Source organism: Acinonyx jubatus, chromosome C1 (assembly GCF_027475565.1).
Source record: "Acinonyx jubatus isolate Ajub_Pintada_27869175 chromosome C1, VMU_Ajub_asm_v1.0, whole genome shotgun sequence".
NCBI lineage: Eukaryota > Metazoa > Chordata > Mammalia > Carnivora > Felidae > Acinonyx > Acinonyx jubatus.
Window position 1 is genome coordinate 69,804,963 of NC_069381.1, and position 22,286 is coordinate 69,827,248.

General features: G+C 34.5%; 1 protein-coding gene and 1 non-coding gene across 9 annotated transcripts in view; one reads left to right on the plus strand and one right to left on the minus strand.

Annotated features, from left to right (window-relative positions):
• PRKACB (protein kinase cAMP-activated catalytic subunit beta) overlaps positions 1–22,286 on the plus strand; it is a 126,525-nt gene that overhangs the window by 92,620 nt on the left and 11,619 nt on the right. For all 8 annotated transcript variants that reach the window (XM_027058755.2, XM_015070408.3, XM_015070410.3 and 5 more), the window contains 5 exons: positions 5,808–5,906; positions 6,912–6,994; positions 10,175–10,301; positions 11,263–11,358; positions 14,877–14,999. In XM_027058755.2, coding sequence (XP_026914556.1) covers positions 5,808–5,906; positions 6,912–6,994; positions 10,175–10,301; positions 11,263–11,358; positions 14,877–14,999 — 528 coding nt within the window. The remainder of the gene's footprint in view (positions 1–5,807; positions 5,907–6,911; positions 6,995–10,174; positions 10,302–11,262; positions 11,359–14,876; positions 15,000–22,286) is intronic.
• Positions 17,848–17,993, minus strand: LOC113599716 (U4 spliceosomal RNA). The gene has a single exon (XR_008295686.1). It is a non-coding gene; the product is annotated as a U4 spliceosomal RNA (small nuclear RNA).

Genomic DNA, 22,286 nt, shown 5'->3' on the forward strand with positions numbered 1-22,286 from the left:
TGAAACGACTTTACTGAGGGTCACCAATCCAGTGGCCTAATCAACTAGACCAGGGGGCTCTTTTTGCTCATCTTATATGACGTGTTTTGTTTGTTTGTTTGTTTTTTAATTTACATCCAAGTTAGTTCATATATAGTGCAACAGTGATTTCAGGAGTAGATTCCTTAATGCCCCTTACCCATTTAGCCCATCCCCCCTCCCACAACCTCTCTAGCAACCCTCTGATTGTTCTCCATATTTAAGAGTCTCTTTTGTTTTTGTCCCCCTCCCTGTTTTTATATTATTTTTGCTTCCCTTCCCTTATGTTCATCTGTTCTGTGTCTTAAAGTCCTCATATGAGTGAAGTCATACAAAATTTGTCTTTCACTGACTAATTTCACTTAGCATAATACCCTCTAGTTCCATCCACATAGTTGCAAATGGCAAGATTTCATTCTTTTTGATTGCCGAGTAATACTCCATTATACACACACACACACACACACACACACACACACACACACACACACACCACATCATCTTTATCCATTCATCTATCGATCCACCAATGGACATTTGGGCTCTTTCCATACTTTGGCTGTTATTGATAGTGCTGCTATAAACATCAGAGTGCATGTGTTCCGATGAAACAGCACACCTGTATCCTTTGTATAAATACCTAGTAGTGCAATTGCTAGGCTGTAGGGTAGTTCTATTTTTAATTTTTTGAGGAACCTCCATACTGTTTTCCAGAGTGGCTGCACCAGTTTGCCTTCCAACCATCAGTGCAAAATAGATCCTCTTTCTCCACACCGTTGCCAACATCTGTTGTTGCCTGAGTTGTTAGTGTTAGCCATTCTGACAGGTGTGAGGTGGTATCTCATTGTGGTTTTGATTTGTGTTTCCCTGATGATGACTGATGTTGAGCATTTTTTCATGTGTCGGTTGGCCATATGGATGTCTTCTTTGGAGAAGTGTCTATTCACATCTTTTGCCCATTTTCTTCACTGGATTATTTGTTTTTTGGGTGTTGAGTTTGACAAGTTCTTTATAGATTTTGCATACTAACCCTTTATCTGATATGTCGTTTGCAAATATCTTCTCCCATTCCGTCAGTTGCCTTTTAGTTTTGCTGATTGTTTCCTTCGCCGTGCAGGAGCTTTTTATTTTAATGAGGTCCCAATAGTTGATTTTTGCTTTTGTTTCCCTTGCCACCAGAGACATGTTGAATTAAGAAGTTGCTGCCACGGTCAAAGAGGTTTTTGCCTGCTTTCTCCGCGAGGATTTTGATGGCTTCCTTTCTTACATTTAGGTCTTTCATCCATTTTGACTTTTATTTTTGTGTATCGTGTAAGAAAGTGGTCCAGGTTCATTTTTCTGCATGTCGCTGTCCAGTTTTCCCAGCACAGGACTTGTTTTAGAACCCTTGTCCCTTGCCTTCTGTAACCCCTTGTTCTTTAAATTATGCTCCTGCCTTTTTGGGCTCTTCTTTAATGTGCCTTTTCCTATTATTTTATCCTTCTGTCTACTCTTTAAAGATTGTTACACTCGATCTTTGAAGTATCCCCTCTTCTTATTTTCATGTTCTGCACCCTCCCTCTGAACTCTTATCCAAGCTTCGACTCATCCTTGAACTCTCCACCCCTAATTTGTACAATCTGAGCATGGAGCTCTTAGAAACCAGCTAGTTCATGTTCTGTTTTCTAGATGAGGTCATTGGGCCTCAGAGCAGGTGATTTGTACACTCATGTTGGTAGCACAACAAAATGCTTCAAATTTTTTATTTGAATCAAATATTTTTTATTAAACCTGTCGTTAAAATGTTAGTGTCTGGATAGCCCCTAATATTTTGTTATCTTTCTTAAGGAATTAATAGAATATGCTTTAGTCCTAATGTATTACAAGGATTACATAATGTGCCACTTTTATGTTTAAAGTATTTAGGGAATAAGTTTTTAATAACTTTTTTTTTTTTTTGGCAAGATGGTGACTTGTTAAGTAAATTACTGAGAAAGTTACCTCATGGTTAAATCATAGCAGAAGAATAGCTGCCACTCTAAGTTATTTCTGCTATGGCAGTGTTCTAGATTTATTCATAATTAAGACAAAGATTTTATACTCTGAATGTTTTCAAGTTTATTTATTTGAATTTGACAAAGATGAGTAATAAAATAATACACTCTATAGTCACTTTTTCTGTTAATGATGTCACAAACCTTTCAGTTTTGGCTGTTGCTGTCTTAAGGGTTGAGGGGAAGGAAATCAGTGCAGGAATTAAGGAAAATCATATTTCTTCATTCTATACATTGTGTCAAGCATTGCTAGGTACTTTATATTTACTGTATCAATGAATCTCCACAGCTTTGTGTGATATTAATCTCCCTTTTAAGCCAGTGACCCTTCTATTTAAGTAAATTTTCCAAAATCAAACAGGCTAGTAAGATAAACCAAGAATTTGATTAGGGTTGTCTGATCTTTGTGCCTATACTCCTTGTTTATTTTCCCTTTAAAATGTATTTGTTATCCCTAAAGTACCACTACCTAGTTTGGTCCCTTATTAACATTACCTGGGCTTTCACAATAACACCTTAATTTCCTCAACCCCAGGCTTTTCACCGTCTATTAATTCACCTTCCTCACTGCCAGAAAAGTTTTCCTACCATATCATATAACTTTTAAAAAAAATTTTAATGTTTATTTATTTTGAGGGAGAGAGAGACAGAGTGCGAGCCAGGGGAGGGGCAAAGAGAGAGGGAGACACAGAATCCAAGGCAGGCTCCAGGCTCCGAGCTGTCAGGGCTCAGAGCTTGGTGTGGGGCTCGAACCCGCGAACCGCAAGATCATGACTTGAGCTGAAGCTGGATGCCTAACCGACTGAGCCACCCAGGTGCCCCACCGTATCATATAATTTTATTTACTCAATCAAAAATCTTCCTAATATTTATTAAATAAAAATAGAACCCTGTAGTCTACTTCCAACCCTTCATAACTTTCTTCCATATTCTACCATAGTCTTATTTCACACTCTTCCCCTATATGTCCTCTATTCGCTACTTCTCTCATTGAAACTTGACCCTCAGAAGTATACAGTGCCATGCTGGGTGGGACAGAGGAGCATGTGATGACAGATACCCCATCTTCCTTATTAATAACTCCTCAAGTATTTGGTGAAAAAAATAAATCAGCTGATAAGTAATCATTTATAAATGCTTTTAAATATACATATTTAAGCCAACAGAAATATTAAGAAGTAAATATAAATTTTATATGTATTTTCAAAGTAGAACATGGACTAAACCCCCAGGGTTACTTATTAATTTTTCTCTGCCATTTAGTGATATTTCACTACCAAATCTTGAGAAGCACTGCCCTAAGCTATTGTCAAATGAAACTAGCACTCGCACTTACCTTTGTGTATTTACCCCTTCAGGTAATGGTTCTGGATATTAACCCTGTGCTGTTTCCTCCATCTTTTCCTAACCTTTGTCATCTATTCATCTATAAGGGCCTGCTGAACTCCTACCCTTTTTAATAGGCTATAATAACAATTGGCATCTTTTGAGCTTTCACTTTGTGCCAGGCACCATGTTAATCACTTCACATGCATTCACAGAGCCACTTTTAAAGTAGGTATTATTATCCGTGTTTTATAGATGAATAATCTGGAACTTAAAAAGATGATGTACTAGGCCTAACATAAACATTTTCTTGTCTAAATACTTACAAGCCATAACTCTTATTTGGCAATTATTCACCTATTAATATTCACATATTCATACACCATACTTGCAAATAGATTTTATGCAGCATTAAGGCAGACATTTTCTTGTCTTTATCTTGATTGCATTATTAGGCTTCATATGTAGTAATACACACACTTAAAAGTAAATTAGATTTTAATTAGTTAATTTTTTAAATTAACTTAAAAATTAACTAAGCACTTATGCTTTGCCACTTCATATATCATGGATTCATTTCTATTTTTAATTGTTATGCCCTACATACACATGGTTGGCTTAGGGCTATAATGCAGAAAGCCTCTCTACTGCAATTTTTATTGCTTATTTCAAAGGAAGTGCATTGTCAATACCCAACTAAAAATCTGCTAGATCATAATATACAAAAGTAAACAAGGTGATACATCTAGACAATGGATGTACCTTCTGCTATTCAACACTCAAAAGAAATGAGCTATCAAGCCATGAAAAGACATGAAGAACTTTAAATGCACATTATTAAGTGAAAGAAGCCAATCTGAAAAGGCTGTATACTGTATGATTCCAACTATATGACATTTTGGAAAAGACAAAACTATGGAGACAGTAAAAAGATCAGTGATTGCCTGGGATTAGTAGGGAGAAAGGGATGAATAAGTGGAACACGGAAATTTTAAGGCAGTACAAGTAAACCCTAGTGTAAACTATGGACACTGGGTGATAAAGATGCCAGTGTAAAAAAAAAAAAATGTGTCAATGTAGGTTCATCACTTGTAACAAATATACCACACACCTGTGTGAAGGGGGTGGGGTTGGGAAGATGTTGCTAGTGGGGGAAGCTATGCGTGTGTGGGGATAGGAGGAATATGGAAAATCTCTGTATCTTCTGCCCAATTCTACCGTGAACCTGAAACTGCTTAAAAAAAAAAAAGCCTATTTTTTTAAAAGTAAATACAAAGCAATAGTAATTCTCGAGCCAATGTTACATAATTTGTTATGATAAGTATGGACTAATTCTGTGACTAGTTAGAATTTAGACAGCAATGGTCCAACCACTTCATATTACATCAAAAACAAACAAAACAAAACAAACCTGAGATCCTAAGAGTTGAAATAACATCTCCAAAAGCCACAAAACTGCTGGATGAGAAGGCCTAGATTAGAATACAGATCTTTTGACTCTCAGTCAAGTATTCTTTGCTCACTACTATTTTTATACTATAATTGTATATACTAATAACTGGATGGTAACTTGACTTTGCCTATGTTCAACTTCTTGAATTCGGTGACTGCCCCACACTGACGGTAAGCTTCTAGGAAGAAAGACTTCCAGCTGCTAATGACTTATACATACACCAGACAAGTATTTATATCTCCCTAAGGTCACCTTTTCTTAAATTAAAAATAGAATCACATGTGGGATAGAAGCACAGTCTTTGTGAAGTCAAAATAAGTCACTTTCCCCTGCTGCTATGTATTTGATTGAGTAGACAATCCAGAAGAAGCTTGATTAATCCTAAATAACCTATTTGCTATAAAGATATAGTTGGTCTTTTGCCCATATTTTGTGTGTGCTCTCCTGTGGCTGCACAAATTGATTTTTTAGAATTTAATCTTCTATTTATTCAGGTATTAGGAAATGAACAGATTGTTCATTTTTACCCAGTTTGAATTGAAAGTGTTTTTCAATTATTGGCTTTTCTTCAATTCTTAATTTCCTTGCTGATCTTCTGAAGATTGAAAATCAATACCTACCTATTGCAGTGATTTGTGACTGTAACTAATTAGGAGCTGAGTATTTTCACATACTAATTTCTTTTAAGTTATGTATTATTTCTTTTAAGGAATGTACTACTTCTTAGTTCTTGCTTCTTGACTGAAAATCATAGTTGCCCTTCTTAAGACCAAATTTTAAATCCTCTGCTAGGTGTTTCATTTGAATCTGATAAAAACCTAGTTATTGGTTATTATATACCCTTATCCAACTTAGTGATTTTGCTTATCCAAGCTCGTTATATGGTAAGCATTTTATTTATGTTTTATTCTTTTAAAATTATAGTAAATTTTAAATTCTGTTCAAGTACATTAAATATATTTATCTCTCAATTACAGGTTGTTAAACTGAAGCAAATAGAGCATACTTTGAATGAGAAAAGAATATTACAGGCGGTGAATTTTCCTTTTCTTGTTCGACTGGAGTATTCTTTTAAGGTAGATTTTACAATATTCAAATAAAATAATTTTACCCTCACATATTTTTTAAAATATGAAACTGTGATAGGATTCTGAGCCATATGATAAACGTGGAGAATATGAATAAATAAAAAAGTAATATATTTAGATTTTATGTTTATAAACTTATGTTCATATTTGAAAAGGTTTTGGCTTTCCCTAGGGAAAATTTTAAAGGTAATGTGTAATTTTTCATGAGATGCTATTATAAATTCAAATATTTCCATTTATCAAAATCCATAGTAATATCTTATTAAGCAGTTCTTACAATCTTGCAAATGAATACGCCCACCTAACTTCCTTTTCTCTTGAACCTTTTCTGACACAGTGTTACCATCCTCTTTTCCTTAGTAATTTGTGCTCTAGTCTTTCCCTTTATGTAAGGCAGAACAGTCTTTGGCCCTCCCTCAATGTTCTCATAAAGTTGAACAAGATTTATTCTTTAAGTTGATAGCTTTTCAACTCTTTAGAATGACACTTGGCATCTCGTAGTCTTAGTTCATATGAAACATTTTAACCTTTTCCCTTTTCCTCCGTTATTCTTTAAATCAGATGAACACCTATATGTTTAGGATGATATTAAAAATCATTCATCTCTCTGACGTAGTTTAGTACATAAAATGTAAACATTCTTACTTTTTCAAATTGTTGTTTTAACTGTTATTCTTTTGCACCCACTATAGTATTAAGTCACGGCTGCAGTGTTTAATTGTTCAAAAGTTAGGGTTCCCTGCAAGAACAGGAACAGCAAATATCCCAGACTAATTTGTGGCAAGAATACTTGGGCTGGGGGTGGGGAATGAATTCCCCACTGAAGAAAAATTAGAGCATCTTCCATTTATTCTCTCTTTCCCAATGTTAGTAATCTCTTGGGTTTTTTAATTTGTCTTTTTCTAATTGAACATGGTGTCATCTTTAAATATTTCCTTGAAATAATCTCGGTTTCATAATTTTGATTTATTTATCCTTTTTATTTGTTCATAGGATAATTCTAATTTATACATGGTTATGGAATATGTCCCTGGGGGTGAAATGTTTTCACATCTAAGAAGAATTGGAAGGTTCAGGTAACTAATACTTTATCCTCCTCAAATCTTTTTTAAGTTATTGTCAATGCTAAAAATTTATTTCATTTCATTTGGTAATATGTTAGCTATATGAAAAATTACATGGAAACATTCATAAGAGGCCACACCCTACTGAGTTTTAAAAATCAAATAAAAGCACCATGATAGCAATGTAAATATTCTACCATTGGTAGATATTGTGAAGATCCATTATTTGGAGGATTTTCAGAAGATGCAAAAATTGAATTTAAACATACTAGTACTTATTGAACAAATATTAATACTACAATTCTGGGGAAGAGGTTTGTGTAAAGATGAAGAAAGGAATAAATGGAAAAGATAATAATGGCATCATAGTGATGTGATTAAGAAGTTCATTTTGCACAAATTTAATTCTCCTTAAAGTTTTTGTTGAATTTTAAAAATATATACATAATTTTAAAAGAGTTTGTACCTTGGGGCGCCTGGGTGGCAGTTGGTTAAGCATCTAGCTTCGGCTAAGGTCATGATCTCATGGTTGGTGAGTTCAAGCCCAGTGTTGGGCTCTGTGCTGACAGCTTGGAACCTGAAGCCTGCTTCAGATTCTGTGTCTCCCTCTCTCCCTGCCCCTCCCCCGCTTCTCTCTCTCTATCTCTCTCTCTCAAAAATAAATAATAAACATTTAAAAAAAAAAAGAGTTTGTACCTTATTAGGTTATTGCTAACAAGGCCACACAGTTTTTAAAACAGGTTATATTGGGGCTCCTGGGTGGCTCAGTTGGTTAAGCGTCCGACTTCAACTCAGGTCACAATCTCGCGGTCCGTGAGTTCGAGCCCCGCGTCGGGCTCTGGGCTGATGGCTCAGAGCCTGGAGCCTGCTTCGGATTCTGTGTCTCCCTCTCTCTCTGCCCCTCCCCCATTCATGCTCTCTCTCTGTCTCAAAAATAAATAAACGTTAAAAACTTTTTTTAAAACAGGTTATAAATTCTGTTAACTTTACCTCTGTGTAATAATTTGTAAGCTACTACTGTTCATTAGTAATCACTGTAAGAATGCACGTCCAGCTTCATTTAGCACATTATGAGCTGGTATGATGAAAGCACGTACAGGAGTGCAAACTGGCTGATGATGATAATCCGATTCAGAAAGAGATGATGATAGACTCAGATTATAATACAAGATCGTATTCAGTTATGAGCCAACATTAGAGTTATTTAGTTACCTGAAGCCTAAGCCAAAATTCACTTATTGAGCTGATATGGTAAGGCACCTACTACGTGTCAGGCACTGTGCTGATGCAAAGCAACTTCTGTTTATCTTTAATGATTTCCTTTTACCTCCTGTTGTCCTCTCTTCTACTACCCTTGTCCATGCAGGCCCAGCATCCTCAGATTGCCCTTGATAATTCAAAGTTTTACACTGAAGCATTACACCTAAACCTATCTTCAAAAAATATTTTGTCCATTCTCTATCATTACTAACTTCTTTCCTTTGCAACTACCCACACTCCTATTTCTTTAATACTTGACTTGGTACTAGGAGGAAAGCGAGTTGATTGCAATAATTCACTATTGAGACACACTGTCTTTTCTAACTTTTCACTCATACTACACATACACTTGACAAGTTAACTCCTATCCTAGGAACTTCAAGACAAGAAGAATATTGAGTTATTATTGAGCATGGCTTTAAACAGAATCAGGGCAGTCATTATGATTCTCTACTTAAATAGCAACTGTCTAGACTTAAAGCTGCTTCAGCATTAAGTCTTCCAATAGAATATTTTGCTTTCATCTTTCAACAATTGGATCACAGATCTATGTAATGTTTGTGTTCCTCCAATCAAATATCAGTGTGTGGAAATAAATATAAAATGCTTAGTACATCTTATATTTGTGATGATAAATTTATATCTATTTATAAGATGCTAAGTGCATCTTGTATTTATAGATGCATGGAGAAAATTGGAGGGGCCGTCCAGGTCAAATGTTTCCAAAGTTAGGGATATTTCAATGACCAGGATGATTCTTCCAGTCTCCCCTTAAAATGTTCCCCTGTTTCTTGTCATACAGTCTATGGTACAGAATTTATGGTGTTGAGATGGGGCTGAAACTGTAATGGTATTATAAAGTATTCTCCCCCAAAGTTTGTTTCCTTACATATTCATTTATTCAACAAATATTTACTGAGCACCTGATATGTATTAGGCTAGAACCTAGGAAATAGAGTGACAAGCAAAAGGAGCAGCATATATAATCTTTTTTGGAATTTCTATTTCTGGTGCTATGAGATCAAATTCATGCCAGCCATCTTGAGGGAAGTTCTATTCATAGTTCATGTTATTCATTGAGGACATAAATCTGAAAGTCATTGCAGTTTATCAGGCCAGTTAACAGAATTCATTGTATACACTACAAGATGAAATAGAAACTCAATTAGAAAATCAGTACATCCTTTGGAGTAATGCTCTGAATGTGGCATCAACATGACACTGATCTGTCAATTGATCTAATCTGTGCATACAAGAACTATACATGTTTACACAAACATACAGATTACCCCTGTGTTTATATATCTGTGTAAACATGCATAGTAGAAGATTTGGAAATTCAAACACCATGATTGTATCTATGCTTTCTGGATAGGATTACGGGAGCTCTTTATCCTCCATCTATATTTTTTATGCTTTATTATTGAGAATATATTGTTTTTGTAATAGGAATAGTCTGGGTCAAATGGCATCAGTCTGCAGATTAATGCAGTTAAACAACTTCTGTGTAGTGAAATTCTTTAAGCACTTGAAATTTATGAGACAGGTACATGGAGCTTATCAACAGTAACAATGGCCTGATAGACCATGTATTGACATGTTTGCTTTTCAATCATTCTCAAAGTGAGACATAATTATAAAGGCACCAATAGCCTCTAATATGGCCGATAAGAATTTAAAATAAGATGACTGTTTTAGAGTTATATTTTTCTTCAATGTATGCTGCCCCATAAGTATATTAAAGTACTATTATCTGAAGATAGTTCAGAGGTTTAGTAGATATTCGGAAACTAACAAGATTCTTAAATGTTTAAAAGAAAAAAAAATTGGCTTCCAAAATATTTCTACCCTATATTAATTTTTTCCATAATCTACTAATTACCGTGTGTTAACCCATTTTACAAAAATTCAGTGTTTTCTTTTTCTTCGCAGTGAACCCCATGCACGGTTCTATGCAGCTCAGATAGTGCTAACATTCGAGTACCTCCATTCACTAGACCTCATCTACAGAGATCTAAAACCTGAAAATCTCTTAATTGACCACCAAGGTTATATCCAGGTATGACTTGAACACATTATATATAATGTATTACTAGGTAAAAGTTGTATGTATTTAACCTCAACTACCAATATTGGATGTTTTTTCTTTGAGTGAGACAGTTATTTCTTCCTAACAGCTTAGCATCATGTCTGGCATATGGGAGAGCTTAACAATCTTCCTAATAGCTTAAATGAGTTCACGGTTCTGCCACTATTGCAGAGACCAAAAATCCCATCAAGAATAGAACCTGTTTATACCTCCCATAGTCTGTAGTTGTGAATTGAATGAACATAGGCTCCTACGTACAGAAATACATAGAATAGCTAAATTTGTGAGCTCCCATTTAGTGCCAGGCATCATTCCGAGTGTTTTACATGTATCATCTTTTTTTGTCCTGATAACCTTATAAAGCGTAAGTACTGCTGTTACCCTCATTTTGAGGCTAACAGAACTAAGGCACAGCAAATCACACAGGCAGTAAATGGTGGTCAGAATTTGAACCCAGCTGTCCCCAGAGTCTGTGCTCCTTAACAGCAGCAGCCAAAGGAGCCCTGGCTACCAATACGGAACTGGTGGGGGTGTTTTATTTCCACTTCTGTGAATAGACCGAGAACATCCCTTTTTACACACTTATCAATAAGTTCTCCTGTTGATACTTTTGTATTGCCAATGACGTAGCTAATGGCAGAGCAAGAAATACTTCTTGGACTCAAGAAATACTTCTAGCATTGCTTCATTTTTGTTAAAAGCATTTACTTTTACCATTTTGTGTGTGTTTATTTCTTTGAGTCAGGAAAAGGCTCTCCAGAGTGAACCTTCATTCACTAATAGTGGCCTGCATGGATTCGTCTCAGTTACACTGACTTAATTTTTTTTCATGGTTTTAATTTTAACCCTGATTTTTAACATTGAACTGAGGTGCAACAAATACATTTATTGTGAAATAATGAATATTCACAAATTTTTTTTTCTTTTATAGGTCACAGACTTTGGGTTTGCCAAAAGAGTTAAAGGCAGAACTTGGACATTATGTGGCACTCCAGAATATTTGGCTCCAGAGATAATCCTTAGCAAGGTATATTTATAATGTCATTATGTAAGAGTAAAAATATAAGGCATGCATCACTGTGGACTTTTATAAAAACAGTTTACTGACCTAGTATTACATTTTTACTTAATCTAAATTATGAATTTATGTCTGTTTGATTACTAAATAATAATTACTGGCAGTCTACCACTGACTCAGTAACCTCTCAATTTTAACTCTGGATCTAAGAGAAATAGTATGGTAGAACATAGGGAAAATAGTCAATGATATTGTAATAACTTTGTATTGTGGCCTATGGTAACCAGATTTGTCATAGTAATCATTTCACCATGTATGAAAAATGTTGAATCACTATGTTGTACACCTGCAAGTAATAGGATATTGTATGTCAACTATACTTCAAAAAAATGAATGTGAATAAATCTGATCTCGAGATCCATATTTTTTGCTTCCAGTCTTACTGAGAAGGAACTGCCAGACCTAACTGTCTAGGTTGAAGGCATACAGTGTAATGGTTTGATTTACATAGATTGTGGGATAGATTACCACAATAGGTTAATTAACATACATCATCTCATGTAGATGTAATAAAAAGAAAAAAAAGTCCATGTTTCAAAAGACAGTTGTTGATAGTCTGTTGAGGATTGTTCTACTTTTCAAAACAGTGAAAATATGGTAAGAGAAGTCTATAATCATACCTAAAAGGATGGTTCCATTCTGTTCTCCGTTCCACTGCCATCCCTAGGTGGAAACAGCTAGAAAGGAAAAATTAACAATAACTGAGCACAAACAGGAACAATGAAAGAGAAAGGGATAACACACATGCCTTGATAGTTACAACCTGAATAACTATAAATAACTATATAATAAGAATAAAATAAATGATCTCATTCAGCTTTCCTCTCAACTTTATAATTTAAATCATCTATAACTTTTTAGTCTTTTATAACCTAAATATCATTGCTGTTAACACATTTCTTTTGTAAGTACACCTACCAAACAATGATGACAGAGTAAGCACCAGAACTTTAAAAAATGCATGTATATTATAAAAGTAATAGATGTTCATTTAGAAAATTTGGAAAATGCAGAAAAATCCAAAGAAACAACCAAAAAAACCTATAATCTCACTACCCAGAGGTAGCTTTTTTTTTTAAAGTAATTTTTTTAAGTTTATTAATTTATTTTTTTGAGAAAGAGCACAAGCAGGGGAGGGGCAGAAAGGAGAGACAGAATCCAAAGTAGGCTCTGCACCATCAGTACAGAGCCCCACGTGGGCTTGAACTCATGAGCTGTGAGATCATGACTTGACCCACGATCAAGAGTTGGACACTTAACCGACTGAGCCACCCAGGTGCCCCAAGGTAGCCTTTTTCAATATATTTTTCTGTGCATGTCATCAGAGTTGAGATATAGTGAATGTACAGTTTGTATTCAGCTTTTTTCACTTGAATGCTAACAAGCACGCAAACATTCTAATGGCTTATTTGAAATGTTATCATAAAGTATTTTGCCATTCTTCTATTGCTAAATATTCAAGTCATTCCTTTTTCCTTTTTCTTTTTCTTTTTCTTTTTTGCTATTATAAATAACTGTGATAAACATAAATATTTTATACATAAAGCTTTTTCTGCATTTCAAATTATTTTTTCAGGACAGATTCCCAGAAGTAGAATTACTGGGACAAAGGGTATGGACATTTTTAAGTCTCTCAATAAATACTGCCAAAGTGCTTTCCAAAAAGATTGTAACATTTTATACTCCTACTACTTCATCACACTGTATCCAGCATTAGATATTTGTAGTTTCAGAATAATTACTAATGGGGCACTTGGGTGCCTCAGTCAGTTAAGCATCCGACTCTTGATTTTAGCTCAGGTCATTATCTCAAGGTTCGTGAGTTTGAGCCCCACATCAGGCTCTGCACTGAGGGTACGGAGCTGCTTGGGATTCTCTCTCTCCCTCTCACCACTCCCTCTTTTCCCCCTGCTCTCTCTCTCTCTCTCTCAAAATAAACAAACTTTTAAATAAACAAACAAATAAATAAAATAATTACTGGTTTAATAGGCAATAAATGGTATTTCATTATTTTAAATCTCATGTCTTTGATTATTAGATTTTTTTAATGCTTTACAGACATTTGGTGGATTTTTTCTGTGTGTATGAGTTATTAGTTCATGTCCTTTGCCCACTTATCTATTTTAATTTAGTTTTTCTTACTGATTTGTTTTAATTCTCTATACTTAGGGTATTAAAAGTATCTGGCATATTTTTTATAAATATTAGCACACAATCTCAACATAGAAACCAAAGCTTAGTAAAAGGATCCAGCTCAACATCACGTGCTTTCACTATACTAAAAATATCATAATGAATGACATTACTAGTGACTTAAAAGAATGAAAGCATAGTGATGCCCATTTCTATTAGCAAAACAAAGTGCTATTCATCTTATGCTAGTCTCCCTTTAAAAAAACATACAGAAGCAGAAAAAAATCTCTACATCAGATTTTAGCTAATAATTTGAAAATTCAATGATTTGTAAAGCTAAAATTTTGACAAAACTTTGGAGTGTGGGGAGTGGTGAAGGTAATTTGAGGGCAGACCAGATCTGGCAAAAACTCAGTTCATTTCTCTCCATGATCAGGTTGAATTTTTTTCCATAATCTTTTGTGCCAGCTGACATTGACCATAGTTGATAACAAACTTTATATAAACATGTTAATATTTTATTTTTATTTTCTTACAAATACTGCTAGTTCTTAATTTTAGCAAGTTTAGTATGGAAAAAAAAACAAAAATAACTTTAGAATTGTACCTTTGGTTTACAATGTACTTTTATTTACATTTTTTCCTTTTATTTGATAAAGTTCTTACAAAAACCTCAAGGATTAGTTATCTTTTCTGTACACCTTTTAGAGATGAGAAGACAGTAGGATAGCTAGAGTAAACTTAAATATTTACACTTATTAGGCTCCAAATTACACTTGTAGCTTTCATTAAGATCCTGTGAAGTAGAAGAGAATGCCCCTAGTATAATCACCCTCCTAACGTCAACAATATAGAGTATTTTGAAGTCAACTCTGCTGTTTACTACGAAGTCCAGTATCTACTATTTTGTTTAAAAACCTTTGGCCTTTCTATGAATGCTCTAGAAAACCTGATTTATAAGGTTATGGACCAAGAATGGACTTGAAAAAGTAATTTAGCAAGTCCCTTCCTATTGTTGAGCAACAACTAAATTATCCCAAGTAATTAGGGGATATTTATTGTCTACAATATTCTTAATGATTTTAGGAACGAGATTTAATAATATTTCCAATTCCAATATAATTGGAATATAGCCAATATCTGTAAATTCTCCCTGTTTAATTCAAGTGTGATCTGATACATTTTGTTCATTTTTTATTCTCTCCTGAATAGCCGCGCAGCAACTGCTCTTTAACAAATTTCATATGCTTGAAGATCATTTTGAAATCATCTATGACTTCATTCCCTTCTGGTAGATTAAGTAATAACTAATATTTGCTGCTGGTTTATCTTAGGGCTACAATAAGGCAGTGGATTGGTGGGCATTAGGAGTGTTAATCTATGAAATGGCAGCTGGATACCCCCCATTCTTTGCAGACCAACCAATTCAGATTTATGAAAAGATTGTTTCTGGAAAGGTAAGTAATACATTTTATTATTCCTCTGTTACTTGTTATTTCTATAATGAAATGTAAGATATGTATATTAAAACCATTTGATGTCATCAGAATAATTACCCTAAATTGGGAAGAATACAAAAATACCCATAGTTCCTGTCTTTGTATCTAGCATTCATTTAAGATAACAAAATAAACGTTAAATCATTGAAGTTTCTTAAGAAACTGAGGCAGTTTTACAAACAAGTTAGCAAAAAGATAAAGCAATTTTCTTTTTTATCACTTATAAAATATAGGATCATACCTCTCATTCTCAATGTTTCTCTAAGTAAGTAAATTTTTACTTACTTAGTTATTTCATGTGGGTATCTCCTTAGAGAGAAGTTTTAGGGGCTGTTTTTGTATCTCCTTGTTTTTTCAGGAGAGTCTTGTTTGAATTATGCCAAACACCACAAAATTGGAAGCAAATACAAAATAGATAAGCCTTTATAAAATGGAAGTTCAGAGAAAGGATATTTATATAATTGTTCATGTTGATTGTGATTATAATTGCCATTGATCTTTGGCAAATATGGCAATAACTTTTTTTTGAGCATGAGTAGATTCACTATATCATAGTATTTTACATTTTGTAATTACCCCATAAACCTTCCTTCTTTTGTAATCCCTAATTTTGTTTCCAAAAGTATCTCAAAACAAACCATTCATTCTTGCCTTAGCATACACTTTTAAAAAAATACTACAGTCGGGGAGCCTGGGTGGCTCAGTGGTTAAGCATCCAATTCTTGATTTCAGCTCAGGTCATGATCTTGTGGTTCTTGAGTTCAAGCCCTGCATTGGGCTCTGTGCTAACAGCGCGGAGCCTGCTTAGGATTTTCTCTCTCTCTGTCTCTCTCTCTCTCTCTCAAATAAATAAATGAATGAATGAATAAATAAATAAATAAGCAAACAAACAAACAAAAAAACTTAAAAAAAGTACTACAGTCAATTTTAATAGAGTTGAGTCTGATTCTTTCCACCGTAGAAAGAATAGGCTTTAAAAAATTCCAAAAAGACCTTCTATACATTTATGATAGAGTTTATAGGAAGGGATATTTTCCCATTTTTTCCTTTTTCCTATTCCTACATGTGGTACACCCTGTTAGTTTATCTTTCTTTTTTCTTAGGTCACATAGCCCCATTTAGAATATGACCAGGAAAAGAGCATCAATCTTGACATAACAGTACCCTGAGATGTGATGTAGTTGACTTTTTTCTATTTTGTAACCTTAGTCTAAGGCAGAGAATTGCCTAATCAACCTAGAGAATCTGGAAGGACATACAGGAAAAGTCTCTATTTCTTTATACCTCAGCCAGATTCACACTTTACATTTAGTGTAAAAGCTGACCCTCAGCTCCATGAACTTAAAATTTATATCACCTATATCACCTGAATGTCCCTAATGTAGTAATTTATCTTTTTTACCAATATTCAAATTTAAATCATGGATACCACACAGCTGGACTGTGAGGACAAGACACCAACAGAATGAGTCTATCCAGCTCCCTAGAATCCACATCTCAACACAGTATTGTTCCATATCTTATAGTGTGTACGTAGTCTACAGGGATCACAAGATTTTCAGTTATATTTCCCTTCATTTTATGAAAGTTTTATGTTATGGCAGTATTCACAAACTAGGAGACTAACTAAAGAACTTATACTTCAACTATGTCAAAAATAAAAATTAAATACTTCTTAAAGATAACTAAGCTGGGTGTTGAAAGATTTACACCAAGGTAATACAGAAAGGCAGAAAGGAATACTTAAGTCATTAGGTATCACTGCTGTCCTTGTTACATTTGTAGGTATCTAGGCCTCAGGTTTCTTGTCCTTGTAACTGTTTTCATCCAGCAGAATATCAAAGGCATGGTAAAAGAACTTTTGAGATAAACAAAACATCAAGAAAAAGTAGTGTACAAGACAGGTATTAATTTTTTTAAGAATTTGAAAGGTGATTATGTAAAATCTCAAGAAAGAATATGACCCAAAGGTCATATGAAGAATGTTGAGAGAACTGAAATACTTTAAAATCACTGAATGAAAGAAGCATAGAGTAGTCCACCCTTGTCTACGGTTTTAGTGACCTACAGTCAACTGCAGTCCAAAGCGGGCGATCCTCCTTCTGAGGCATCATCAGAAGGTCAGTAATAGCCGGCCACTACAGCACAACCTGTGTCATTCACCTCACTTCATGTCATCACATAGGCATTGTATCATCTCACATCATCACAAGAATGGTGAGTACTGTACTGTAAGATAGTTTGAGAGGGGGACAGAGAGAAAGAAACCACACCCACATAACTTTTACTACTGCAGCATGTTGTTGTAATTGTTCATTGTTTTTAATCTCTTAACTGTGCCTAATTCATAAACTAAACTTTATCCCAGGTGTATGTATGGAGGTAAAACAGTCCAGGGTTTTATCAAAGGGTTCAGCAAAGACCAAGGATGCAGAAATTCTACTAATAGTTATTAGAAATTCTACGTCTAATTTAATTATAGGTCATTACAAAGCTTCTACATTGCTTTTACTTATGCTTTATAAAAGAAGTAAAACTCTCTGACAAGGATGCTGTCATAACTAAATTTCCCTTATTTAGAAAAATGGCTTTGTTTAAAATGAGTCTATCTTCATCTGTATGAATAGGCCTTCACTAGCCAATCATGCCACAATGTGGAAAAAAAGTGTTTACCTGTTTATGAATATGTTTTTATTTCATATCAAACTTTAATAGTCAGGCTCCAATATTAATATTTAAATCTCTGTATATTCTATAATGATAACTGTTTAAATCCTAGTCACCTTATTAGAAGAATGGCAACATAAAATTTTATCTTATCACAATATCTGATATCTTTCTTCACTTATTTAGAAATATGATAGGATGTTTGGTATACTATTGTTTTTCAATTAGCAATAATCGTGCCTCGGGTAAACCTCATTGGCTATGATACTGCCATGGTGCAAAGCTTCGTATACTATTGTTTTTAACTAAAGGTGCCAGATTATCTTGTCCCATATTGGAAATAAAGTTATTTTCTTCCTTTTTCCCCTTTGCTCTTAAAGTAGAACTCATGAAGCAGAATATTGGTACTAACTGATCTCTAGGATTTACACTGTGTGAACATAAAGTCATATTCATATGCACCATTCCCAGTAAAACCATCTGTTTCAACACTCAAAGCCAAACTGGAATGTATCCCTATCCACATAACAAACACATTACAAGTGTTATTATCTCTCTGGTTAGTAAATAAAAGCCAAATTGGAGAATAACTAATATTTAAATTTTTTCATTGTTCAAGTCATTAAAACTCAAATTTTGGTCTTCCAAATCCTATATTTGTATTTAAAAATCTTTAATGACTTGAATGATATATGATTTAAAATATGTTTCAATCGTAATTATTTTTGCTGATTTTTTAAAAGTGTGTTATTATTTTATGCAACATTTTATATTGATTACTCTCTCCATTCTGAAGCCATAGATTATAGGTATCAGTAACATCAAAATTAAAATAAAATGTATTTAATTAAGTGATTAATTCACTGAAATACACATATTTGAAAATTAGGTTGCTAAGTATTTTCTCTATTACAATATTTTAACTCAAGTTGGTATTTTTAAATGCACAGAAAGATGATCAATCAGCTTGTTAGATTCTCTCCTACACATATTTTGCCTTTAAAAACGGAGGAGGTAGTATTTTAAATGTCAAATTATTCATGTGATATCAAGGTTCAGGTTTAGAAATGCACAGTTGACAGAGAAGTCTTAACAATTTTCACATTAAATTTGACATTTCTTAGCAATATATGTACTGAGTTTCTGTATATAGTCTTTAAATTCCATACTTCAGTGCCATCATAATCAGTTATGGTTCCTACAGCAACTCTATTTAGCTGCATCACTCTGAGAAATATATAAGTTAATATTGTGTTCAAAAATGATATTTGAAATAAGGCAGTCAAGTAACAGCTGTTGTGGAAACCATAACCTTAGAGTCCTTGACTTATGAAATTTAAAAAAAATTTCTGAGCTCTATTATATTTAAAGTAAATATTATTCCACTTTTAATGAGCACCAAAAATGTACAAGGAGACACTATACAAAATATAAAGTTGTAAACATACATATATGTAGAATGATCAAAGAGTTAGTTCATTTTTTCCTGAAAGGAAATTCATGTTCACATAAGGGTAACTGATTAGCAGCCAAATAGCTATTCCTTTCTGTCTCAGGGGTCCCCAAAACCATTCCCAGGTTAGGTGATTTGCTAGGAAGACCCAAAGACTTCAACATACAGCAATACTCAAGAAGTGAAGCCCTTATATTATAACAAGTACCTTCATTATAAGATACCTTACAATGAAAAGATAGTAAGTACAATCAGTAAAAGGAAAGGCTCATAGGGCAGTGTCTAGAGGAAACTAGGCACAAACTTTCAAGAGTCTTCTCCTAGTGGAGTGACAAGAGATGAACTTAATTCCTCCAGGCACAAATTGTGACAACATGGGTAAATGTTGTCTCCTAGGGGAGCTCATTAGAGACTCAGTGCCCAAGGATTTTATTGAGATCACATATACACCCTCTACCTAGCCCATACCTACATCCCAAACTGACAGAGCAAAGTAGATGTTTGGCATAAGCCATATTGTTTGTACCAACAATCTAGGTACAGTGAACCACTCATATTATTTAGGGAAAGTTTCGTATCAGTGTGAAGAACTGTTACCATGCCAATTGCCAGATCCTGCCCAGGGCTAAACTTGCAAACAGGCTTTCCTTAAAGGTAACAGTCCCAAGCCTGCTATATTAGCTCTTTTCTGCACCATTCTGTTTCCTAAATAACATACACATAGGCAGAAATACTACTGTACTTGTTCTAAGATGCCATTGTTAATGCTTTTGGGGAAATTAAAGTGCCATTTTTTATTTGGCTGTGGCTATAGTTAAAGAAACTTAGATAACTCAGTAGTCATTTTCATAAAATTCAAAAGCAGTTTTACCATTTGCCTAAAACCAAGGCCATTTTTTAACACTTTGCTGTGGTCATTTAAAATTCTTAATAGCTGCTTTGAGACAGTCCTTACTTTAGTGGTCTTTTGGGCAAATGATGGCAATTTGTTTTGCAGGGGAAGGAATGAGGATTGGGTAGGTAATGGTCCTCTGTAACCGTCTAGGTTTATCGTAACTACCACTGTTTCTGCATAAATAAGAGAACAGATCAGAGCGCCCAGTTGTGATAGTAATATTTATTTTTAAAAAATTTTTTAACATTTATTCATTTTTGAAAGTGAGAGAGACAGAGCATGAGTGGGGGAGGGACAGAGAGAGAGGGAGACACAGAACCTGAAGCAGGCTCCAGGCTCCGAGCTGTCAGCACAGGGCCCGACGCGGGGCTTGAACTCATGGACTGCGAGATCATGACCTGAGCCGGAGTCGGACGCTCAACTGACTGACCCACCCAGGTGCCCCTGTGGTAGTAATATTTATAAGTATTTTTTAAATGTACTAGATCTTTCTTTTTATATATAAGATCCAGGCTGGTTAAGTTTCCTCAGGTCCTTTGAGGCAGTGTGGAGGTTGGTACCATATCTATAGAAAGCTTAATGTATGAAAAGTTGTTATGCCTTTTGAAAAATTTACTAATGTATATGCTCATTTTTGCTAGATAAATTTGTTACTGGGATACAGATTTCTTAGAACTGTACCTAATTTGGGCCACCTGGGTAGTTCAGTCAGTTAAGCATCTGACTCTTGATTTTGCCTCAGGTCATGATCTCGCAATTCATGAGAGCGAGCCCTGCATCAGGCTCTGCACTGATAGCCCAGAGCCTGCTTGGGATTCTCTCTCTTTCTCCCTCTCTGCCCCTACACTGGTCTTGTATGCTCTCCCTCTCTCTCAAAATAAACAAACTTAAAAAAAAAAACTGTACTTAATTTGAAAGGTAACTTTTAAAAATTTATTCTAGCATGCTTGTGGACAGAAGTTAACAGATTATTGTTTGTTGGCTGGGTGCAAACTCTTTTGAGTCATTTAAGCCAATAAATTTTATCTCAATGCATAAAAAGTAATGTGACATAAAAAGTAAACCATCTCCCTGTCACTTGTAGAAGAATAGCAGTAAAAATTTTCCCTTCTTCTTCAAAGACCAACTTTGTAATTCTGTGATTAAGCTGAGCATAGACAAATTTGATTTTGGTCTTATTTTATTTCTAAAGCTAAAAAAAAAAAAAAAAAAAGTAAAGCAGTTAGTGAATTTAAATCCCCTGGTATGGGTATGGTAACAACATGATCAGATTTGCTTTATGGATGTAACTTCCTCTTAATTTTTAGAAAATACTCATTTTCCTAAAACCAAAATGTACAAGACTTTATAACCGGTGCTGAGGGGCGCCTGAGTGGCTCAGTTAGTTAAGTGGCCAACTCTTGGTTTAGGTTCAGGTCATGATCTTGTGTTTGTGAGTGCAAGCCGCCTGTCAGGCTTTAGCACTGACATTGCAGAGCCTGCTGAGGATTCTCTCTCCTCTACTCATGCACTTGCTCTCTCTCTCTCTCTCTTCTCTCTCCAAATAAATAAATAAACTTTAAAAAAATGTATAACTAGTGCGGAAAACAGAATCAATGTTCTATCGAGTGAATTCAGATGTGAATTTCTTAGTTGGTTTAACATATTACATAATGAAATTTGATGAAGTTATTTAAGGTATCAGCTATAATTACAATGCTGTCCTTATAAAACAGGGTCATAGTTGTCCTTTTTCTCCCTCACTCTACCAAATTTAAGTACCAAAAGAAAAGAAGAAAGTGCTTTTTCTATAAATGAACAGGTGGAGCATGAGACAAGAAGGAACTTCTTGCATTCTCCAAACGATGTTTCTAGCACAGACTAGTCTAGATATCTAATGATAGATATTGTTGCCTTCCAAGTTCCTTCTTTGATTCAAAAGTCAGCTTCAGATCACTAAAATATTAGTCTAACAGAAAAATTGAAAAAATTAAAAATGTATTGAATTAGTGCCTTGCATCAGTTTCATAAAAATTAACTAATTTTTTTCACACCTGAGGCTATTCATCATTTTATAGAGACCAGAAAGGTGAAAGAGTTTGCCCTAACGCATAGGGAATGTATGTAACTGGAGCTGGGAATAGAACCCAGGTACTCTTTCTATTGAAGTGATAGGCTGGTGGGACTTTTGAGATGGTAAGAATGTTCAACTTTATTCAGTTTAACTCCCTTATGCTATATGTAGGCAAAT